General features: G+C 42.6%; 1 protein-coding gene across 1 annotated transcript in view; it reads left to right on the top strand.

The window, feature by feature from the left end:
- syne2b (spectrin repeat containing, nuclear envelope 2b) overlaps positions 1-22,265 on the top strand; it is a 126,934-nt gene that overhangs the window by 29,206 nt on the left and 75,463 nt on the right. The window contains 31 exon segments of the mRNA XM_030772229.1: positions 160-283; positions 890-1,041; positions 1,546-1,696; positions 1,886-2,481; positions 2,817-2,984; positions 5,246-5,396; positions 5,907-6,065; positions 6,151-6,318; positions 6,598-6,699; positions 6,957-7,139; positions 7,559-7,766; positions 7,973-8,085; positions 8,744-8,949; positions 9,056-9,163; positions 9,559-9,838; positions 10,104-10,433; positions 10,527-10,871; positions 11,263-11,592; positions 12,015-12,359; positions 12,857-13,035; positions 13,308-13,623; positions 14,368-14,532; positions 14,739-15,086; positions 15,601-15,737; positions 15,927-16,068; positions 16,406-16,573; positions 16,816-16,890; positions 17,078-19,690; positions 20,305-20,496; positions 21,334-21,486; positions 21,641-21,906. Of these exon segments, the coding sequence (XP_030628089.1) occupies positions 160-283; positions 890-1,041; positions 1,546-1,696; positions 1,886-2,481; positions 2,817-2,984; positions 5,246-5,396; positions 5,907-6,065; positions 6,151-6,318; positions 6,598-6,699; positions 6,957-7,139; positions 7,559-7,766; positions 7,973-8,085; positions 8,744-8,949; positions 9,056-9,163; positions 9,559-9,838; positions 10,104-10,433; positions 10,527-10,871; positions 11,263-11,592; positions 12,015-12,359; positions 12,857-13,035; positions 13,308-13,623; positions 14,368-14,532; positions 14,739-15,086; positions 15,601-15,737; positions 15,927-16,068; positions 16,406-16,573; positions 16,816-16,890; positions 17,078-19,690; positions 20,305-20,496; positions 21,334-21,486; positions 21,641-21,906 (8,973 nt within the window).

Here is a 22,265-nt window from a genome sequence, read left to right as displayed (position 1 = left end):
GGAGAGAGTGAGATGGAGATCTGACTTTACATCTGACTTTACTGAGTTGCTGTATTTGGAAATATATATGGCAGGGTAGGTTTATTTGTATCTGACTTTGTGTAAATGCTAGCCTCTGTGTATTTGTGTGTGTGTGTTTTGGACATGTGTCTCCCACAGGTACCGGAGCTCCAGATTTGCCCTTCAGGCTCAGTTGAACAGGAATGAACAAAGTATGCTGGGAGATCGTCCCTCAGACTCAGCCACACCCGCAGATCTCCAAAAATTCCTTAGAGAGTTGAAGGTAAAGACTGTCTGTGTAACAGATAACACAGACTCTGAAAACTGTCTGTCTGTACAACATAATCTAATCATCTAATGTCTTTTGAGACCAAAGTGCTGAGACAGTCCTATGACAAAACATATATCAAAAGCTCTAACTCACTCCTGAACTCGGGATCTCAAGCACAGTAATGTATATCATAGCAATATACACACAACACTGTAACAGAACCTGTACATTTTGCGCCTTATATAATTAGTGTGTTGTAACACACAAACAGCAAAGTAGCAAAGTCATGCTATGTTAGCTGGTTGGCAAAATCTGCTGACTGACATAAAAATGTGTGATAATATAGTAACATCAGCCAGGAAGCAATGTCATGTCAGATTATAATGCTTCTTTTGACAAGCATAAGAGAGTGTTATGTCATCCTGGTGGCATTCAGTTTGAGCTTTAGTTTTATGCAACAATCAAATAATACACATTACAAGTTATCTTTACAGATTACAGATTACAAACCATCTTTAAAAATGAATCATACAGACAGAACTTCTGTGGCAGACAAAGATGTACATTGACTCAAAAGGCCCATGTCACAGTGTTTCTGTGGGGCATGTGTCTATTTAGGCTCTCAAAGAGGAGACGGAGCTTCTGTGGTCTGATTATGAAGTCCAGTGTACCCAGTGCTCCCAGTTTAAAAGTCACGAACGTTCAGTGGAGCAGGAGCAAGCAGAACTCACACTGAAATGGAAAGAGCAGAGGACCCAGCTACACAGCAGGTAATGAAATACACTGTATTCATTACCTGCCCAGTACTCATATACTGTCCTGCAGTATACGGGTACTGGGCCAGTACTGAAATACAGTATAATATGTGCATACTGGGAAGGTAATGAAATACAGTGTCATATATGAGAACTGGGCAGGTGCTGACATACAGTGTAATATGTGTAATATATGAGTATTGGGCAGGTAATGCAGCACAGTGTAATATTGTGTTATTTGGAGTACAATAGAGAGCTGGGAATACAATAGAAAACAAATCTGAAAAGGTCTGTCACTGGTGACTGCATTGGGCACAGCATACATCTAATGGTGTCTGACTGACTGGGCGAATGTTTCGGATACTGTGTATTTGTACTTCGGCTCCTTCAGTGAGGAGCCTGTTGTATTGTTTGAATTCTCAGCTGCCGTTGTATCAAGAGTCTTTTTGCCGTATTTTCCATATTGTCTGATATTTATCTAAAGTTTGTTCAGTTTTTGTTTGTTTGTTTTTTCCTCAGGGTGGACTCTCTTGGTTCAGCTCTTGAGCTGATGGACTCAATTGATCAACGGATACCAGATATTTCCGAACGACTGGACGCGTTCATCAAAGAGCCAAAAGACATCAATGGATACACTCTGGCTAAGACGAATATCTTGAAGGATATAAAGGTGGGAGAAATTAACACAGACACAGGAAACTAAAGGAACCCCACAGTGGAACTCTACACAGTGGAAATACCACATAAAATACTTTATTTTTAGTTTTTATCCCTACTACTTATTTATCCTGTCATCTGCCTTTACTTCTTTCTCTATTTCTCTTGCTCATCTTTCTTACCTCTCTCTGTCCTGTTTCAGGACCTGGATGAGAACATCCAGACTGAACTGGACCGGCTGTCGCGCTTTGACTCTGAGCCCAGTAACCTGGATCTGAGGGACCGCTCCCCCTTGACCCAGGTGGTCCTGGCCCACAGAGCCGAACTGGACAAGCTGAGGCAGCAGGTGCGAAAGAGCGAGGCTGCAGCTCATGCTCTGGACCGTTTCCTCTTGTCTCTGCACACAGTGGACCAGGACATCTCCTGTGTGCACAGCCTGCCCTGCAGCGAGCTCGCACAAGCACAGGACAGCCTATCCAAGCTGGCTCTTATCCGGAAAGGGGTGGGCAGCCTTAGGGACAAAGCCCCACAGCTGGACCGGCTGTTGGAGGGGGCCCGACTGACAGTAACTTGCAATGGCTCTGCAGTGTGTTGCCTGGATATGGTGGAGGCACTGGTGGGAAGGGTGGACAAGGTGGAGAAGCGTCTGGAAGCCCGTCAGCAGGAGCTCCACAGGGGACACCAGAGTCTGTCTCTCAGGCTCAGGGGGAAGAACCTGCTGGGGGAGCTGAGGAAGGTGCAGGGTCTACTGGAGAAACAGGGTCTGAAGGAGCCCACCTTGCCAGCAGTACAGCACAGGTGACAGTGTGGTGTTAGTCTGGATGATGTTAAAGGATAGTTTGCAAACAAGTGATGTTTAAATTTTTCATCATTAGCAAATGACTGTACCAAAAATCTGATCAAAGAATTGCTTCCTCCACTGATTTTACTTTTTCCTGTTTGACCCCTCTTCGTAAGGATGGGAGAACATGTGAGCTGCACTCTGAAATTCTCATGGCCGCATTTCTCTCATTGTGAATTCAAAGTTCTCTCCCATTACAAAGAATAAAAGACAAACACGCCTCATTAGCCACTTTGCTGATCATTGGATTTTGTGTGTGTGTGTGTGTGTGTGTGTGTGTGTGTGTGTGTAGGATACGAGCTCTATCAGAACTGGAGACTGACCTAAACTCACTCTGTCCTGAGTACCAGAGCCTCAGGGAGGCTTTAGCACAGCAGTCCCAGGAAATGGGTCCCCCTGGTGTTGAGGAGGAGGAACTGCAGTCCCTTTGGGAGGATACTCAGAGAGCTTTGTCTCAGAGGTGAGAAGGAAGGAGAAGGATGAAAAAACATTGGCCAATGATAGAAACTAAGAGGAATGGGAAGAAATGGAGAGAAAACTGATGGGATGCAATTATGTTAATGTAGTGTTAATTTGCATTGCAAATTACAGGTTTTGCCTTAGATTCACCAACACCAGTATGAGCCACCCACCTGGATTAGACAACAACGGGGAATGCACCACAGTGTTCTCATGTCAGTGATGAGTGGGAGACATAGAGAGTTCAACTCCATGAGCCAGGAGATTAGAGATAACTATGTTGCAGTGATTTTGAGAAAGAAATATAGAGAATCTAAGATGGAAAATGAGAGGGGAGTGGATGTACAAACTAAAGAAAAGAACTTGGGAATTAAGGGGATTTAAACAAATTAAAAGGATTTATGTTTTCCACAAAAGAGAAAGGGTGAAGGCAGTGTTGTAGTACTCAAGATCGGGCTTGGTCTCAAGACCACTTTTTGAAGGTCTTGGTCTCGTCTTGTCTCGTAATCAACCACATTTTTACTCGGTCTTGTCACGGTCCCAGACATAGAGGACTTTTGATTTTATTTCAAGACCAGTCAAAACCACAACTGTGAAGTTAGCTTGAAATCAGACATTCGCCTGACATTTACCACATAGCTAGATCTCTGTCTCATTAAAAGTTATATAAACTACTTGGACATTATGTTATCCTGCCTTGTGAAATTATAAATAATTTTTTTGAACATGACATTAAGAAGGTCTCGAGTTTGATTCCTAGCCGGGTGGCCAGGGTCCTTCCTTCCTGCACTTAGATGGCGTTTCAAAATAAAAGTCCATCGAAAGCTCATGCATACTGAATTTGTGTGTTGCAAGTAGAATATCGGTGAAGTATAAGGCCAGGCACGGTCAACAAACTTTGAATATTTATATTTTATGTTCAGTTTCTCTTTAAACAGTAGTGAAGGATTACTCATGATTGCTGTTCTGAATAATAACAATAACTTTTGAAAACACATTTTGGGATCTGTTCAGAGGTTCGAACTAGTTCTAGTGACCAACCAGGCATCTAGACATTTTATTTCAACTTAGATTTCAGGAACATACTAGTATCGACGAAATGAAATGTAAAAAAGTATGTATATATATTTTATGTATATAAAATTATGATTGTGAAATTTCTCAAAAAAAGTGACATTTGAATATATATCTAAAATGAGTCTGGGTCAACTTCAGAGGTCAGGCCTGGTCCTAGTGACTAACGGATGTCATTTCATTTTAAATATCAATAGCACACTGATATTGATGAAATAAACACATAAATACAGTTTTGAAGCTTCTTGGAAATTTCTGAAATTATGTAACATGTAAAAAAGTGTTTTTTGGGGTCAGCCGTAAAGGACAGGCTAAGTCCTTATGTCATCTTATGCGTCAGTAACACCCTGGTATTGATGAAAAAACATAAAAATACAGCTGTGAAACTTCTCAGAAATTTGCGAAAACAGATTATATGTCAAAAAAGCACTTTTTGGGGTCAATCTTAAAGGTCAGGTCTAGTCCTAGTGACGAAACAAAGGATGTAGACATTTCATTTCATCTTATATGTCAATAACACTCTAGCAATGATAAAATAAACACATAAAAACAGTTGCGAAAGCTGTCAGAAATTTGTGAAATCAGAAAACATGTGAAGTCAGAAAACATCTTGCACAGAAAATTGTATTGTGTTAGCTGGATGGTAAAACAGGGAAAAGGAATGTTGAATAAAGATGGTTAAATTGATTTCAGCTCGTAGTGTTTGTTTGTATGTGGATGTTTTTATGGGAATGTGGATCTTTTAGATCAATTTGAGAAGTGCCTATGGTTTGCATGTTCCACATTTTATCATAAGTGTGTCATGCAGTGTGGGACTCGCATTGTTCTGGTCCTGATCTTGACTCAGTCTTGTCCTCCCTTGGTCCTGGTCTTGACTTGGTCTCAACCCTTCAAAGTCTTGGTCTTGTCTCGGTCTTGATACACTCTGGTCTTGGTCATGATTTGGTCTCGGTTTAGGTGGTCTTGACTACAACACTGAGTGTAGGCTCCTCACAAAAGAACAGATAGAAGTCAATTAACATTTTTGAGTAACATTTAGGATGTTTGTGTCAAAATCTTTCATTGTAAAAGATTATCAAAAACAGTGGAGATCTGAGTGAAGACATTTGGCACTTCTGAGTGAAGGAGCTCACTGTGCCATTGGTGTTTTTGCATTGTTGAGTTCCTGTCTTTTTTTTCCTGTCATAGACAAGAAGAGTGCGACTGTCTCATGGACCTGCTGAAAAAGTTCCAGGGTTGTCGTGGTTACCTGAGCAGCACTCTTCAGAGAGCAGAAAACACCATTGGTGAGCAGGCCTCTTACATGGGCAAAGACAACCTTCAGCGACTTATCACAAAGGTCTGCACCTCCTCGTACCCACAACATCACAGACAAAAGTATCTTCATACTGATGGTCTCTTTACTACTCTGTGTCTTTAAGGAGAAGATCACCCTGTTTTATAACCTTTACTTCGGCATTTCTCAGTAACCCAGGGTTTTGTTTTTTCAAATAAAAAACTCTTGTGTGAAGCATTTTTGGCTTTTCTGTATGTTTCACAAAAAGGTAATTTTCTTTAATATTCAGATAATCTGTAATAATCAAAAGTATTGACTGTATTGACCTACCATGCTGTTAATGGTGTTGGCTTTGTGAAAAAAGGACTTTACCATATAAGTGACTTTAACATGTCAAATTGTTGGGGAAAAAAAACACCAGATGTCATGCAAGTGTCAAAGTGTGCCATATCTGTCCAAGCTTCCCTTATTATTTTAATGACAGTGTTCCTGATCTCTTCTAATAGTAATCTGTGTTTGATCAGTAATGTCTTGATTAATATATATCTCTGTGTCATGATCACACTGCTTCAGGTCCATGGTATAAAGGAGGACCTAAGTGGTCTGGGACCCAAAATGGAAGAATTCAGAGCCATGTGCAGACAGTTGCAGGCTCAGCTGAAGAAAATCCCTGACTGCTCAGAAACGCCATTTGAGGCTGAAGCAGATGCTCTGGTGGACTCATGGCTTGATGTGGGTTCCTTCTCCATGTCTTACACACACACACACACACACATGCACACACTTTTAATGAGTACGTTAACCGTGTTGTGTCCAGGTGACAGAGAAGACAGATGCCTATATGGACAACCTGCAGGTGGGCTTGGAACTGTGGGAGAAACAGCTCATGTTGGGTGGAGAGGTGGACACCTGGGCAGGTGCCAAAATTCGCATGTTTGCAGAACTACGCCCTTTCAGCAGCGAGAAGGAAGTGCTTGAAATGAAGGTACATTAAAGTGAAAACTCTCCAGTCCCGGTCACAAGACACGACAACATGCTGTTTCACACATCCACAAAAGTCCAAAAAACCCGTCTTTATCTGCACACACCACTTTCATTAAACTTTACATCAGTAAGTTCTGACATAGAAAGGAAATAAATGGAAACATTTTCAGAATATTTTGGGATTTACAGTACATCTCTTTGTTCTACATTTTAGTTATTAGTTTATTTCCTACTGTTTGACATTTAATGTGTTTTGCTGATGTCTCTGTTTTGGGGTCAGGATGAGATCCAGACTGAGGAGAAGAACATTCAACATTTCCATAAGAAATCATTGGAGATCCAGGAAATGCTACAGTCCAAAGAGGCCCCACTAGAGCTACAGGTAACAAGACAGTGTCACCTCTCCCACCTCTACCATCTCTCTCCTCCTCCATCTCTCACCATCTACTTGTACTGTCTTATCGACCAAACCAAACACACATGCTCTCCCGCACATTCTCTCTTTCTCCGACCCCCCCCCCCCACTCTCTCTCTCACTCATTTTCTCGTTTGTTCATACACACACACACACACACACACATATACACACATACACAATCGACACACACACAAATCGGCTTTATGGCCCTGTTCACACAGGTGATGGAGACTGGATTGAGGAAGAAGATGGATCAGGTGAAGGAACTCTTCTCTGATTGTAATGCCGTGTTTCAGGAGATGCTCACTGTGAGAGCTCACCTAACTCAGCGAATGGCCGGCCATCAGTCGTCTATCCGAAACATCCACTCAGCAGTCAGCAGACAGAGCTCAGAACAGCTACAGGTGTCACCATAAACACTCTACTGTGATTTATTTATTATCATATACAACCTTCATTCTTCCTTGTCTTACTTTTCTCTTTCAAATTATCAAATATTTTTTGGATTTGATTGGGGGATTAGCCAGAAGTGGTGGCTAAGTGGTGATAGGTAAGCACCTGATGTGTGATTTCACGTGTTGGTTGGAAAATCTAAATGTAATTTGCAGTAATGGTGAAAACAAATAAACAAACCTCTCCCCCAAAAAACAAAATGCTGAAGTCCCCTGTGGGACCATTCCAGTGTAGCTCCATATCTGAAAATATCCAGGGTCAGATGCTCCATCAGCTCTTCAGGCTTTTCTGAAGGAGTAAATGTTTTGCTTGACAACGCATTAAAGTAATCCAGATGATATTGGATGTGATATGTTGTGTGTCCTTGCAGGAACTGTCTGAGCAGCTGCTGGAGCAAGAGGAGCACTTGGACTCCCTAGTGAAGGAGATCAGCCTGATGTCCAGTGTGGCAGGACCTGCAGCTCTGCAGGCTCTGACCAGAGAGAGCCAACACCTGGAGGATTTAATCACCAAGACCCGAGACGACATTCATCAGCAGAGGGAGCATGGGAGGAAGGAGTTCCAACAGTCCATCAAAGGTACACAGAATCTACTGCCACAAGGTCTATTCATATTTGTTGTTTAACAACAGTTTGACTCAAGGCTAGTCTTCAGGATACCTTTATTGCATTGTTGCCAAAATAGAAATAAAGCACCAAAATAACAATAAAGTAGCCAAAGCCCGTGAGTGTTAGTCATAATTTTACTGAGTGTGAAGACTCTGGTTCTGTCTATTTTTCGGTAGATGAATGCCAGTCATTTGAAGACTGGTTGCAGGACCTGCAGCTGACTGTGAACGAATGCTTTGAGAACCCAGAGAGAAAAGAGGATGTGGAGGCATCCATACAGAAACTTAAGGTATGCGGCTGGTTGACACTGAACTGCGTTCCATTATGATGTGTCTGTTTGGGAATTGCAGGACGCAGTCATTGTAGCCCCGCAAGTCCCTAGTGGTAAAGACACCAGCATCTCCAGTTCTAAAATGTTTTGTAATCATGAATATATCACACAAAAAAGATTTAGACAACAGAATTCTTAGCAGTGCCCTTGTTCTCTGCTACTAAAATGTTCTATATCTGTCTCCATCATCACTACTAAGCATTCACCTTGCCTGCTACCTGTGAATAAAGTTTGGAAACATTCACCATCCCACTATCCCCTGCAACCAAGCAAACACCGTAACAAAACCCTGAACAACTGATTTGAGTTTTCTCATTATTTATTGGACAATTCTTTTATTTAATTCATAGCCTGCTTTTGAAGTGTTAAAATGATATTTTCTCTGTATCTTGAGATGTTAATTTCTTTTGGTTGTAAATCCATGTTATGTTTGTTATAATCAATGATAACAATGGTATGAATGGTAACAATCCTTTGCATTACAATAGTACACTACCATCTGGAGAACACATACAAAAATCCTCTACCTGCATAGTTTAACAAAGGGGTTACTCCATCTGGACCATGGTATCTGAACTCTAATGGTGGTATCACCTGGTTTCTGTATGTTTTCCAGAATTTTCTGTCCTCTAAGGAAGGGGAGAGGCGTCTGACTCAGCTGAGGGAGAAAATAGAGAGGAGCAGAGAGGAGAAATCAACTCCAGGGAACTCTCTGAATTTCTCCCCCTGGTTTCAGGAACAGGAGTGTGAACTGGCTACCTTTAGAGCTCACTGCCAGGGAAGGCATGGCAAACTGGAAGACATTCTTCATGACCTGAAAAAGTACTGACAACTTTGACTATCTGTTAATGCCCAAATATAGCGATCCGTTATTTCAAGCAGAAACTTAATTTCTTAATGTTTGGTAATTGCTTCTCTTGGTGTTTAGGTTAGAAGAAGAGTACAGCCATTTGAAGGAATGGCTTCAACCCAGAGAAAGGCGGTCTGAACAGGGAGAAAACATCAGACAACTTTATGAAAGTTTTCTTCAGGAAAGGTACTTATGCTCCAGTCAGTGTGTGAAATTAATTGAAAACTCTTCAAGATTTTTTTTCTCTTTATTCACCACAATGCTTTGGTTAGGACGTTGTGGCACCTACAGGTTTTCACAGCTTCTCTGATGGCCATTTAGTGTCCTAAATTTGTACTTAGTCTTTGAGTCTGTCTTGTTCCTGCTCTGTGTTCCTGTACCTTTGTTTCCTGGTTTACTACCTGTTCCAATAAATCTGGTCAACTGCATGTGCACCTAGTCTCTCACTCATTTTGTGAAATGGGGCATTATGATAAACCATTCTCCATGCAAGTGCTAAGTGTCATACAACTATTAAATTAAATTTATTGATGATGTTAACTGTTTGTAACTAAGACTGTTTCTTTCTCTCTGATCCCCAGTGGCCAAGCTGAGGCATTCAGCAGTTTACTGTCCTCTGTGAAGAAACACGGTCTGAGAGGAGAACCCTTGCTCAGAGATAGTCAGATCTTGCTGGAGAAGTTCCACAGCCTCAGTTCTTTCCTTGAGAAGCAGACTCAAGCCCTCAGGTCTCTGGAGGAGGAGCTGGAGGCCTTCCAAGCTGAGGAAGAGGGCCTCCAAATGTGGATCAGAGAACAGCAGCAAAGGCTGGATTCACTGAGGAGAGACACTCAAATACAGGAGAGGCTCAGCAGAGCACAGGTTGGTCCTCGGGGAGTTATCCGTTTTAAAGCTATTTGTTTGGATCACAAACTGATATTATAGTTTGATATGTTTGTTTGGTCACTTGTTTCATATGAGTGATTTATTCCTACTCTTTCCTGACATAAAGATGTTAGGAATTTGGTAAAGCTAGCAAACACCAATAGTTACAAATTGGAAAATCAACAGTTCTGTCTGTCAGATGTGGCTGTTTAAATATGAATGTTCTGACTGCATGTATGTCTGGACTATCTGAATCGTCCAGGCCGTTTTGAAACTGCGTGCTGAGGGTGACTCAAAACTGGCTGCTCTCGGGAGGAGAGGGGAGAGTGTTTGTGAATGTGAACTCCTTGAGGAAAATAAGAGGTGCACACTCCTACAGAAGCTCAGAGACGCAGAGGGGGACTGGAGAAGAGTTCTGCAGTCTGCCGAGGACCATAAGAACCAAGCCGAGCTCCAGGATTCCTTTAAAAAGGAACTCCAGGCCTTCCAGGCCCAGGGTGAGGGCACTCGATCCTGGGTGAGAGAACTGAAGCATGGTCTTGACTCTCTGGACAAAGACCCTCACATACAGGAGAAAATGAGGAGAGCCCAGGTTAGACAGAGGAATTGAACCGCCAATGCAAAAAAAGTTGTTTTAGAGAGAAACCTGTTCTGACTGTACTCTCTCATTGTTTGCATCTCTTAGGTTGTTTTGAACTTACATCATGAGGGTAAGTCAAAGCTGGCAGCTCTGAGGAGAAAAGCAGAGAGTTTTGGTGAACATCAGCAGCTGGAGGAGAAGAGCAGACATGCTCTCCTGCAGATGGTGAAAGATATAGAGGAGGAGTGGAAAGCAGTTCTCCTGGCTGCACAGGAGCTGCAGAGTCAAGCAGAGCTCCAGGACTCCCTCAGGAGGGAGCTGGAGGCTTACCAACTCCAGGAGGAGATTACTCGAACCTGGATCGGAGAGCTGAAGCGCAAACTGGACAGTGTTGACAAAAGCACTCATGGGACCAAGGACCCGACTAAGGAGAGCTTTGTGCAAGCACAGGTGAGTGATAAGTGTTAAAAGGATGTTTTTAGTACATTTTCAAGCCAGAGCTAGACTCTCTGGACAAAGACCCTCAGAGTTTGTTTACAGTCCGCAAAAACTCTGGGTTGTTACAAATGTAGGTTTGTTGTTTATGTTCTAATGAGTTAGTTTGGCACTTAAGATGAACAAAGATTGTCAGAGTCGAAATGTGCAATTAACTTTTGTCTTTTGATAAGATTAGGGCCCTGTGTTTCAACAGGTTCTGATTCAAATTAGTGTTAGCCTGTACTAACTGTGTATGCTGTTGCTTTGTAAGTTACTCTCCGAGTGAAACATGGTTTGAAGGTGCTAGAAGATACTTCAAAGAACATGCAAAGCCCTTATTTCTTTAACTTTTGTCATCTCCTAGGCCATTCTCAATCTGTGTCCTGAGGGTGACTCAAAACTGGCTGCTTTGAGGAAGAAAGCCAGTAACATTTGCGAACTCAAACATCTTGAGGAGGGTAGGAGACACAGACTCCTGGAGGTGCTCAGAGAGACAGAGGAGGAGTGGAGCAGAGTCCAGCAGGATGCTCGAGAGCTGAGGAACAAACTGGAACTTCAAGACTCTTTCAGCAAGAAGCTACAGGCCTTCCAAGACCAGAGAGAGAGCACTCAAGCCTGGGTCAAAGAGCTGAAACAGAGGCTGGAGTCTATGGATAAGAACACTGGGGTCCAGGAGAGGCTCCAGAGAGCTTATGTAAGAGAGCAGGACATTTTTCAATAATCTTATCAAACTTTATCATGCAGTGCTCATTTATTGTAGTATTCTGTTATCATGTGATATAACTAGATAACCTTTAGTGATATGTTAGCCTATTTAGATTCTGTTTGCACTTTGAATAGTATCACATTCACATCAGCAGATAACCATAATCCTGTCATGTCAGAAGAGACAGAAGAGAAGTACTCTTATAAAGCAGATTGGGGTCAGAAACAGTACTCTGGGAGTGTCCCTTACAAAACAGGAAATATGTGACATTTGATTTGACTGATTTGATTACCGACATGGCGTTTGTAAGCATCTCTGTGCCAGAATCCTAATATTTTAGGGATATGTTAGGGATCCTAGTATACCCACAGTAACTTACATTTTGATTTGACATCTTTCTTGTCCTCTAGGCTATTCTGAATTTGCAACCTGAGGGTGAGTCAAAGCTTGAAGCTCTGATGAGACAAGGGGAGAGCATCTGTGAAAGCAAACAGCTAGACGAGAACAGTGGGCATGCATTATTGCAGATGGTGAGAGACATAGAGGACGAGTGGAGTGCAGTTCTGCTGGCCGCCCAGGAACTGCAAAGTCAGGCAGAGCTGGAGGACTCCCTCTGCAGGGAGGTGGAGGCACTGCAGGCAATGGAGGAAAGCACCCAATCCTGGATCAGAGAGCTGAGGCATAAACTGGACAGCATTGACAAAAGCACTCATGGAAACAAGGACCAGATTGAGGAGAGATTTATGCAGGCTCAGGTGAGTGAGAAGTGTTAAAAGGACATGTGTAGTACAAAGCCAGTGAAATTTAAATTCACCACAGATGAACTGGCTGTATTGGTTATTGCTTACTTTAACTCTTGAAACCTCACTATAATGGTGTTGTTCCTTAGTGATGAAAGATTTAATGGTGATTAAGTGAGAACAGTCAGTTTTAAGCAGACAGCTTTCCAGGGTTTCCTTAAGTGATGAGGACAAGTCAGCTGACTTAAGTCAAACCCTCAAAGAAACCTTTTCAAAAAATGATCTGCCCGTTGTTTTTACCAACTTGTGTCCATTTATGAGTGAAAATGTGCTAGGGCTTATGCAGGATATAACCCCTCATATGGCCTGAAATGTTGAGAGTGTGTCAGTAGAAACAAATGATCAAGGTCTGTAGTGTTGATCATGTCTTTTGGCCGCTTGTATGCCATAGCTGTCGGTGATGGTCTCGATATGTGATGGAGATTGAATTATTTTCTGTATGTGTTCCTTAGGCAATCTTGAACTTGCGTCCAGAAGGAAATGCCAAACTTGCAGCTCTTAAGAGGAGAGTGGAGAGTGTGTGTGCATGTGAGGAGCTGGAGGAGGACAGGAAACACACATTCTTTCAGAAACTGAGAGAGGCAATGGAGGAGTGGAGAGACATGTTACAGTCTTCACAGGAACTACACACGTAAAGCACTAATTTAATGCCTGTAGTAATAACACACTATGATATATAACTGGAATAATGACAATAATAAATAACAAAAGAAATAATAAAAAGAATAAAATAATTAAAAGAGCCACATTATATTGTAAAAACATCTTCATAGTAATAATGTTAACCCAAATCCATTCAGGTACTTAGCAACATTATGATTCTCAGGTCTGGAATTAAAGCGGGGGTTATGAATGTGAAAAGCTTTACATTTTCTGTTATCTCCTTTGCTTCTTCATCCTCAGTCAGCTGAGGAGCGTGATGGAGCGCGTGGTGTCCGCTCAATGCCAGTGGCAGCAAACCCAGGCCCGTTTGGACCGGCTGAAGCAGCAGGCGGCGGGCTTACCTCAGCTGTTCTCATGGCCTGGCCTGGGGGAGAGGAGGCATGTGATGGAGCAGGTCCAGAGTCTATTGGACCGCACCAAATCACTCACCACGACACTCTCAGCACTGCGGGCCCAGGGCAGGGAGATGCACCAGCTGACCCGTGACCAGAGCTGGACTGACTCATCCTGGACGGCCATGGAAGAGTGCGTTCCTGTTCTACTCAACAAACTTAAGGTGGGTTATATCAATATATGCGTGTGTGTGTGTGTGTGTGTGTGTGTGTGTGCGCGTGTGTGCGTGTGCATGTATGTGTGTGCGTGTGCGTGTGCATGTGTGTGTGTGTTGTAAGATTATAGTAACATCTGAACAGACATGGTTCAGGATAAGAGATATGTTTAACCTGATGGTCTTATTACCATAGATACAGAGAAAGCTTCACACCTTTGGCGCCACGTTACAGTTGGAGCCAAGAGCAATTGATTAAGGCAAAATACAACCGGTAATGGGCAAATGGCAGCCATCATAGACGAAAGGGGACTTTAGCATTAACACCTAGATTCTGATTTGCATCAAGCAACGTTGTAACTATTGTCTGTTTTCTTCGTGGTATAAAAGGTCGATCACGGTAACAGTTCTCTGAGTTAAGCTTCAGCGCAGGCAGACACGCTGCCAGATTCCACCACCACCAAATAAAGCTTTTCTCCAAGTGCAGTCCGGTTCGTTTTTGGTCCAATTCGTTTACTTGTAAAATCACAAGAAAGTCCAACAGTGTGTGTGTGTGTGTGTCTGCGCATGCATGTAATGGTCTCACAAGAATTAGTATGGTATGGTATTGTTGGAATTATTTAAAGAATTAACCTTTATGTGCAAGACGATGTGTTGACTCTGTGTGTGGGTGTGGGTGCGGTGTGTGTATGTGTACTTGTGCGTGCATGTGTGTGTGTTTGTGTGTGTGTGTGTGTGTGTTTGTGTGTTTAGGAGGCCTATGAGTGTCTGGAAGAGGGCATACATGCAGAAAGACTCTGTACTCAGTTGGTGGAGCAGCACAACGCGGCTCAGGATTGGCTAACAGAGCAGGTCAAAGGTCTTGGACCATTACCTTCAGACCGACAGGCGTTACAAGGAGCCATCAACACTCTGAAGGTTGTCTCACTGCACTGAGCTTGTCTCACTGCATTGATTAAAAATTGAAATAACCCAGTCTATAATAGCAGCAACAGTTTTCATTCATTCATTTATTTATTTAACTTTTTTTGTTGTAATTGTAAAACTGTGGTAAGCATTATCTAGGTGATAGTAATGCATTTTACTCTCCAGCATTCACGTACCATCTTCATTGCTTCCACAAGGCCCTGCTCCAAACTGCTGATCGGGAGGAGAGAGAGATGAAAGAGCTGAACACTGCCAAAGACTCTCTGCTGAAGTTCTGTACACCTGGCGGTCGTGACGCACTGACACTAGAGGTCAACCACCTCCATGAACTCTGTGCTGCTTCAAAGACGGAGATTTGTGAGAGACTGGCTGTTTGTGAGGCCAGACTGGCCGACATGGAGCTCAGGCTAAGAACCAGGGCACAGGGTTTCAGAGAGCTGGCAGAGGGTCTCCAGAAACAACTCCGGGACACTGACCACTCACTTGACTTGGATGAAGGGCTGAGGAACATTGGTGAGCTGCAGGAGAGATGGCATCATTTCAAGGTACCATATATTATAGTATTTCTGTAATGTGGGTGTGGATTTGATAAGCGAGGTGTCTGGAATTCAGTGATGTTTGGAAATTCTGTTGAAAACTGTTCATACAGGATGATTTAGAAATTAATCAACTGAATTTCTATAAATTACCTCCTTGTCTCCATAACTGGCTGTGTTGAAATTGGACCTCAATTCTTCTTGATTTCCACTATCCTTGCTGGTATTCAGTAAGCCTTAATATTTGAGCATGTCCATGGTTGTTGCGCAAGTTGAGCTTTTGCCTCTTTCAATCAAAGAAGAACAGATACAGTGAGTGTGTGTTGGATAGACTGTCTCAAAACATTGCCAATTTTATACTGCATTTTTGTCATTTTGTCAACTTTTTTTAGTTGGTAAGAACAATCCAGAACATATGTCATTCTTTACAGTAAAACTCTTTTTATTTATTTTTAATAAATCCATTGACTTGGTTTTGTTGATCTAAAGCTAAAGACCTAAATGTTGTTATGTTTTCTCTCAGTCTTGTGAGAAGACCCTTGAAGATTTAGAGGGTAAAGTTCGTGAACTAGGTAAGGGTCTTCACATGGTGCCTTCTGATGAAGACCTGCCTGGTAATGTGATCTCTATCATGGACAGTGTGACACAACAGTACTGCAGGTACCCAAACCTTCAGAAGAGTGATTATATTAAAAATAGTTCAGGTGGGAGACCTGTTATGTCCTCCTACTCCTTTACTCTGAACATCAGCAGAATGCATAAATTGTGCTATAATAAATCTTAACCTTTTCTTTGTCTGAAACGTGCTGTGAATATGAATTATCTTTTTTGTCTGATTCTCTGTGTCAGTTTAAGGTCCAAACTGTTGGATAGGCAGAATGGCTGTGCTGACAGTATTGTGAGGTGTGCCAGGGAGTCTCTTCATGCTTTACAAAACTGGAACCAGTCAGTTCAAAGAGAACTTCTCACCAAGTCCAAGTCCTCCATACAGGTTCGTGAGAAGACTGAAAACTCATAGACAAATAGAGTTTTACACAGGATACAAAATTGAATCCAGTTTTACTCGCATTTAATGTTTGAGTGCAAGTGTTTAGTTTGTCATAATCCTCATAATTGCGTAAGCTAATATGCTGCACTTCCAAAAAGACTCATCAGTATGTGAAGAAAAGAGGGTAAATGTGTGTGGATGATCTGAAATTGGAGAATTCATTTTAATAATAATTTAAGAATGAATTGAAATGTTTTCATGCATATGACTGCAGAATTTATTGACCAAAATTACTGTAAAATCTACTCGAATCTAACCTTCTGTTCTTATGCTGTGCCAGGATATGCTAGAGCATGGTGCAAGACTACAGAAGGATCTGCAGGAGGTGCTGTCTCACCAGCTGAGAGATTGCCTGGGATGTGAGCTGGCAGCCAAGCTCGACAGAGACAGCATACACACACTAAAGGAGATGGATGCACACACATGTGAACTCAAACAGAAGCTACAGGTGCGGTTAACATGGAATTAAACCCTAACATATATGTAAAATCTTTGTGGCAAGGTAAAGACTCAAATTCAGGTCCTTCACTTTAAAGCACCCACTCCATGAACAGTTGATTTAACTGATTAAACCCATTTTTGCTTTACACTCCAAACACATGGCAGAGGTAAATTTGTTCAACGGCACACCGATACATCATTGAGAAACCTCTTTTCTTTTGAAGGTCATAAGGTTTTTTTCTGTATTAGGACTTGGCTGAGAAGCACAAGCAGGAGATCCTGAGATCCTCAGTGGAAATGCAACCAATCTCAGTCTACTCACAGGTACATTGGCAAAGTCTTGTAGTGTTGTTTGTAAGACAATAATTGACCATGTTAATCTTTATCCATTATGCTCTTAAACGGAAAGTACACATTGTTCTTACGGTGTTGTCACATTGAAATTCCTGACAACAAAATGAATGTAGAGATCTTGATTTAAGTCATTATTTGGAATTCCAAATATTTTTAGGTTTCCAGTGTATATGAAGAAAGGCCAAGCCCAATTAAAGGGACCCCTTCAACCAGCAAGGTTGAGTCTGATCTGTCAAAGCAATCAGATATTCCTCCATCTCCCCTGACAGTGGAGAGCTTTGTTAAAATAGAGGACAGTGAATATATGCAACCCTCTGAGAGCATTATTACACAAATTCCTGTTTCATTCAGTCCAGAGGTTCCCCCAAAAGCAGAAAGACCTACCAGAGCTAAACCCGTAGCTGCGATAGTTTTGGAGGCTTATGACTCTGGACTCCAGACAATTGAACTTCCAACCACAGTGACCCCCCGACCACCCACAGTGGTCAGTGTCTCTCCCATTTCAGTGAATGTCTCTGAAGAGCATGAGGGACAGAGTGAGTGGAGGGTTGTAAAGATCACTGTGGATACTGAAGCCCAGGAGAGGCAAGAGCCACAGGTCCAGAGAATAGGCTCAGTCTGTGAAAGGACTGATCATACAACAGTTCCCCCAGATAGTGGTAAAGACCTCCCTGTCCAGTCCTCACACAAGGAAAGCTTATCAGAGACACAAAGTGGACATGAAGATGCGCAAGAAAAGTGCCCATATATACCTGACATTCAAGGTAACCATTACAATGAAGACACACAATCACCATCAAAAAAGAAAGTGACTGCCCTCTTTTTGGATACTGACACAGTGCACATGCAGTGTGGTCAGACAGTGAGTCCTACACATAGTGACACAACACGAATTGTCTCAGCTGGCACTGTGGGGTATGATAGCTCATACTTCCAGCCAGAATTCAAGCTGAATACTGAAACTCTGATCTCTTCAACTTCGAAGGATGCTGTTGTAGAGAGTAGTTATATAACAGAGGAGAGGCATCAAACGCCACTTAGTGCACAAGGACAAATAAGCGATGAGGACCATTTCAGTGAGATAGACCTTGAAGAACTACCAGAGGAGATGACAGATGCCAGAGCTGATGGAGGTGCTAAGAGTGCCGAGAAAGTGATTTCTCCCACTCTACTATACCGGACAGTATCTACCGAAGGAGAAAATAATAGAACTCTGCCTTCTCAAAATCTTTCAGCCCAACCCATTGAAACACATGTAGCTACTGGAGATTTAAGGACCTTTTCTCGGGATAACGGACCATATGAACCGCAACCTATCGGAACCTGGACCACAGATAACGGCCCTCAGGGGCTTCGAGGAGGAGTGGAACCACTGGGTGTAGAAAATGTGACAGCAGATAATGGTCCTCGTGAAATTCAACGTCGATACATCATTTTAGACAGGCCATCTGAGCAGGACATACCGAGAGACACTGCTACTGAGGCTAACATCCCTTGGTTGGACATATCTGCCAGTCAACCAGTTGCAACAGACATACCTTTAACTGAACCTGCAGAGTCAGAGGGTGAGAGGAAAGCAAGTGGTATGGAGCAGATGGAAAAAGACTCTAATATTCAGACCCCTGAACCACTAACTGAGAGGGAAGATGTGAAAAGAGAACCACTCACAGCCAAGGAGAAATTGGACATGCTAAAGAGTAAGCCAGTACCACCAAGCAGGCAAAAGAAAGACTCCTCAAATGAGAAGATTTCTCTTTACACTGAAGACACTACAGAAGAAGGTGGAGGAAACATTGCTATTTCAAGGGTAAAACTGTCAGCCTTCGCTTCAGAGCCTCAGAGAGAGGAAGGACAAGCAATGGACCAAAAGTTTGATATTGATGAGACAAAGGGGATGTCATTAGCTGACAAAACACTGTCGACGGAGGATGAGTCCTCACCAACTCCACCGACCAGACAAGGGAAAGAGGGCAATGGGTTGTCATTAAGTCTAGAAACCCAAATAGAGCAAGCCAAGGTCTTACCAACCCCGCCAAGCAGACGACGCAAAGAGATGTCAGGAAATGAGAGGTTTTCCGTTAATCTTGAAGACCAACCAACTCCACCAGCAAGACAAAAGAAGGGGAGGGGAGAAGGTGAAATGTTATCCACTTGGGAGGTCCAACCAACACCTCCAGCAAGAAGACACAAATATAAACCAGAGGATGTTATTGTAAAGCCAACCCCACCGATGAGACGAAAGGCTAGTCACGTTGAGGGTGATGTGGCTGACTCCAGACTTCTGGTGGGAGAGGAAACTATGGTTTTGCCAATGCCACCAACTAGGAGAAGAGACAGCAAAACTGAGAGTGAGAAAACATCGGCAGAACCTAAACCAAAACTTGAAGAAACAATGGCTAAACCAACTCCACCACTGAGGCGAAAAGATAGCAGAGTAGATGGTGAAAATGTATCAGTACCAACATCCCCAAATCAGCAAAGCAAAAATAAAATCGAAATAGAAAAGATGTCAGTAAAAGAAGAGGAGATTTTGGTCAAACCAACTCCACCAGTCAGACGAAAGGAGAAGGTTGATGTTGGTAAGATGTCTGCAAATTTAAAACAAAGTGAATCTGATGGCCAACCAATCAGTAAACAGGAAGACAAAGTGGAGGCTGAGATTAAATCACTCACTGACCAAGATGAACCTGAGGTGGCACAAGGTTTTGCTGTAAGGGCAACAGCACTTGCAGAAGATTTGAGTCAGATAGAGGGAGCTAGTGTGGTGAAGGTATGGAGAGGATGCTTGTAAAAGTCATGCATGTATTGGATGTAACCCCCTAATCCATGTTTTTCACACAATAAGAGGGCTTTGCATGTGCATAGCAGGTGTCCTGGAATGCCATGCAGTAACACAGTAACCATTCTAATCATATGCCGTACACATGGATGGACATCTAAATGCCACTATTTCCTAAAGCAGAGAAAGACAGTGACATGGTGTGTTACCTCAGGCAGCCCCATGGTACTCTGTCTATGAACAGAATATTGACTCCACTAATTTTAAGAGCGGCTGAGTGGACATTTAAGTCAGTATGCATGTATAGCAGAGAAGAAGTTTAAGTTTCAAAGTGAAATCTTTACATCAGGCCCTCCTCAGGCACAGCTGTTCCAACCCCAAGACTAGGAACATGACCTTCTCCATTTTCATGATGCTCACTATGGACAGATTTCTGGCAGTCTTAATTTCTCAACGTTCCTTCCTTACCAAAATGAACACGTTTGAACATGCATTTTGATTTGAGTCTGTGGCTACTGAAAATCTCAGCTTGTCTTGTTTTGTTGTAGCATAAACTTGCTCATGTGCTGACATGCTGACATGTTGATTTTGCTTTGTCTCAACAGGAGCCTGTAGATTCCAGTATTCAAGATTCAAGTACAAGCCAGTCTCTTGTAGGTGTTCAAACTGCCTTTGGTGATGGGCATACTGAAAGCCTGCCCCAGGAAGAGGAAGAGCCCCTGGGTCCCACAATGCAGGACATCTTCACCGAGATCCAGCAACTGACTCAGACAAACCTGCAGAGTTTCCTTTCGGAGGTAAAGCTTTGAGCAGTGTTTCTGAACTTCACTGCACTGCACATATTGGTTGATGCCTTGCATTAGTGCACCTGGTTGAAGCAATCAGTAGATAAGTTGAATCAGGTGTGGTAAAGCAAAAAGTGCTGGGTCACAGGGAGAACAGATGTCTTACCTTCACTTTTAATGTGACATGATATGAGGCACTGTACGAACAGTGTAAATTCACTCATTATCTAAGCTGCTTATCCTGATTAGGGTCGCGCTCATAGGGCGAAAGGCGGGGAAACACCCTGGACAGGTCCATTGCAGGGCAGACACACACACACATTCATACCTAAGGGCAATTTAGTGTCTCCAATTCACCTAACCTGCATGTCTCTGGACTGTGGGAGGAAACCAGAGCTCCCGGAGGAAACCCACGCAGACACAGACATGCAAACTCCACACAGAAAGGACCCTGGCCACCCGGCCGGGAACCGAGCCCGAAACCTTCTTGCTGTGAGGCGACAGCACTACCCACTGCGCCACCGTGCCGCTCCGGGATATATATTTACACATGTATATATGTATATCTATGTGTATGTATTTTACATAAATACAAACACACGCACACACACACACACATATATTCCTTTATCAGTTTATACCTTTTATATATGTATTTAAAACATAGTTAAATGCAAGGGCTTACTTTACATGAAATCTGCATGATCAGTTTGAAATAATATGGATTGTTTTTTTGGAGAAATGTATTTGAGTCCTGGTGCATACAACATGTTTTTCGATAATAAATGAGTGTTTAAACCTGTATTTTTATTTAAACATCACCTCACACTTCACACCATGTGACTTCAGGACAAATCTCGTGAGGATCCATGGACTCTGGATACTTCACTCCCTGATCTTGAGGCTCAGCTGAACAGACTGGTTTTCAACATACTGTGTTGTCACAACCAACCAGCAGATCTCAGTGTTGTAAATACAGCCAGACAAGTGGAGGAAGCTGAGGTGGGATGCAAGGAATCATTTCTTCTTCTACATTTTTGTAGCTCTGCTTTTCGATCCAACACAAATAAGCGGTGTATGGAGTATGTGGCTTGAGCAGATAATATTCAACTAGTTGTATGTCTACGGCAAAGTTTGTTTTCACTTTATATTTCAGTATTTTAAGCAGAGTGCTCAGAAACAGGTGTCAGCACTCTCCAAGCAAGACCTAAGTGATGCTGATGTTAGCCCTCATGACACAATTCAAGAACCTGAGGCCACACAGCAACTAGCGAAGCGGTGGAGAGCAGTGCTCTGGGATGCTGCTGCTGCTGTCCAGTCCAAGGAGGCCCAGCTGCAGCTTGTTTCTCACTACACCAGACAAACTCAGAATGTTAAAGATACTCTGCAGACGCTGACTGCTGAGTTTGAGACACTGAGGACGTGAGTGCTAACAATGTCATTACTACTTTCGTATGTGTTTGTCTGCAGTGCCAGGATGGACTTGGACTACTGGCACAATAGTGAAATCTATGGGGTGCCGTTTGTAAAACGTTGCACCTTCTGTTTTCCTGCTCAGTTGTTTCACATTCAGCACTGCCAAATTTTAAAAAATGCACTACAACTTTCAACTGTCACTTTTTTAAACATTTAGAAAGAAATTCATGTAAAATATACAAATGGTGCCCCATAGAAATCAAAACAGCAAAGTTAAACATATAATCTTTCAACAGCTGACAAAATAACAACTGGTTTCTAAATGTAGTCTACCCTTGATCTTATGCCTTATATATGTGTAGTTT

Source organism: Chanos chanos, chromosome 4, assembly GCF_902362185.1.
Source record: "Chanos chanos chromosome 4, fChaCha1.1, whole genome shotgun sequence".
NCBI classification, from domain to species: Eukaryota; Metazoa; Chordata; class Actinopteri; order Gonorynchiformes; family Chanidae; genus Chanos; species Chanos chanos.
Note: the sequence above shows the minus strand (reverse complement) of the source record. Positions and strands in the feature narration are given on the sequence as shown.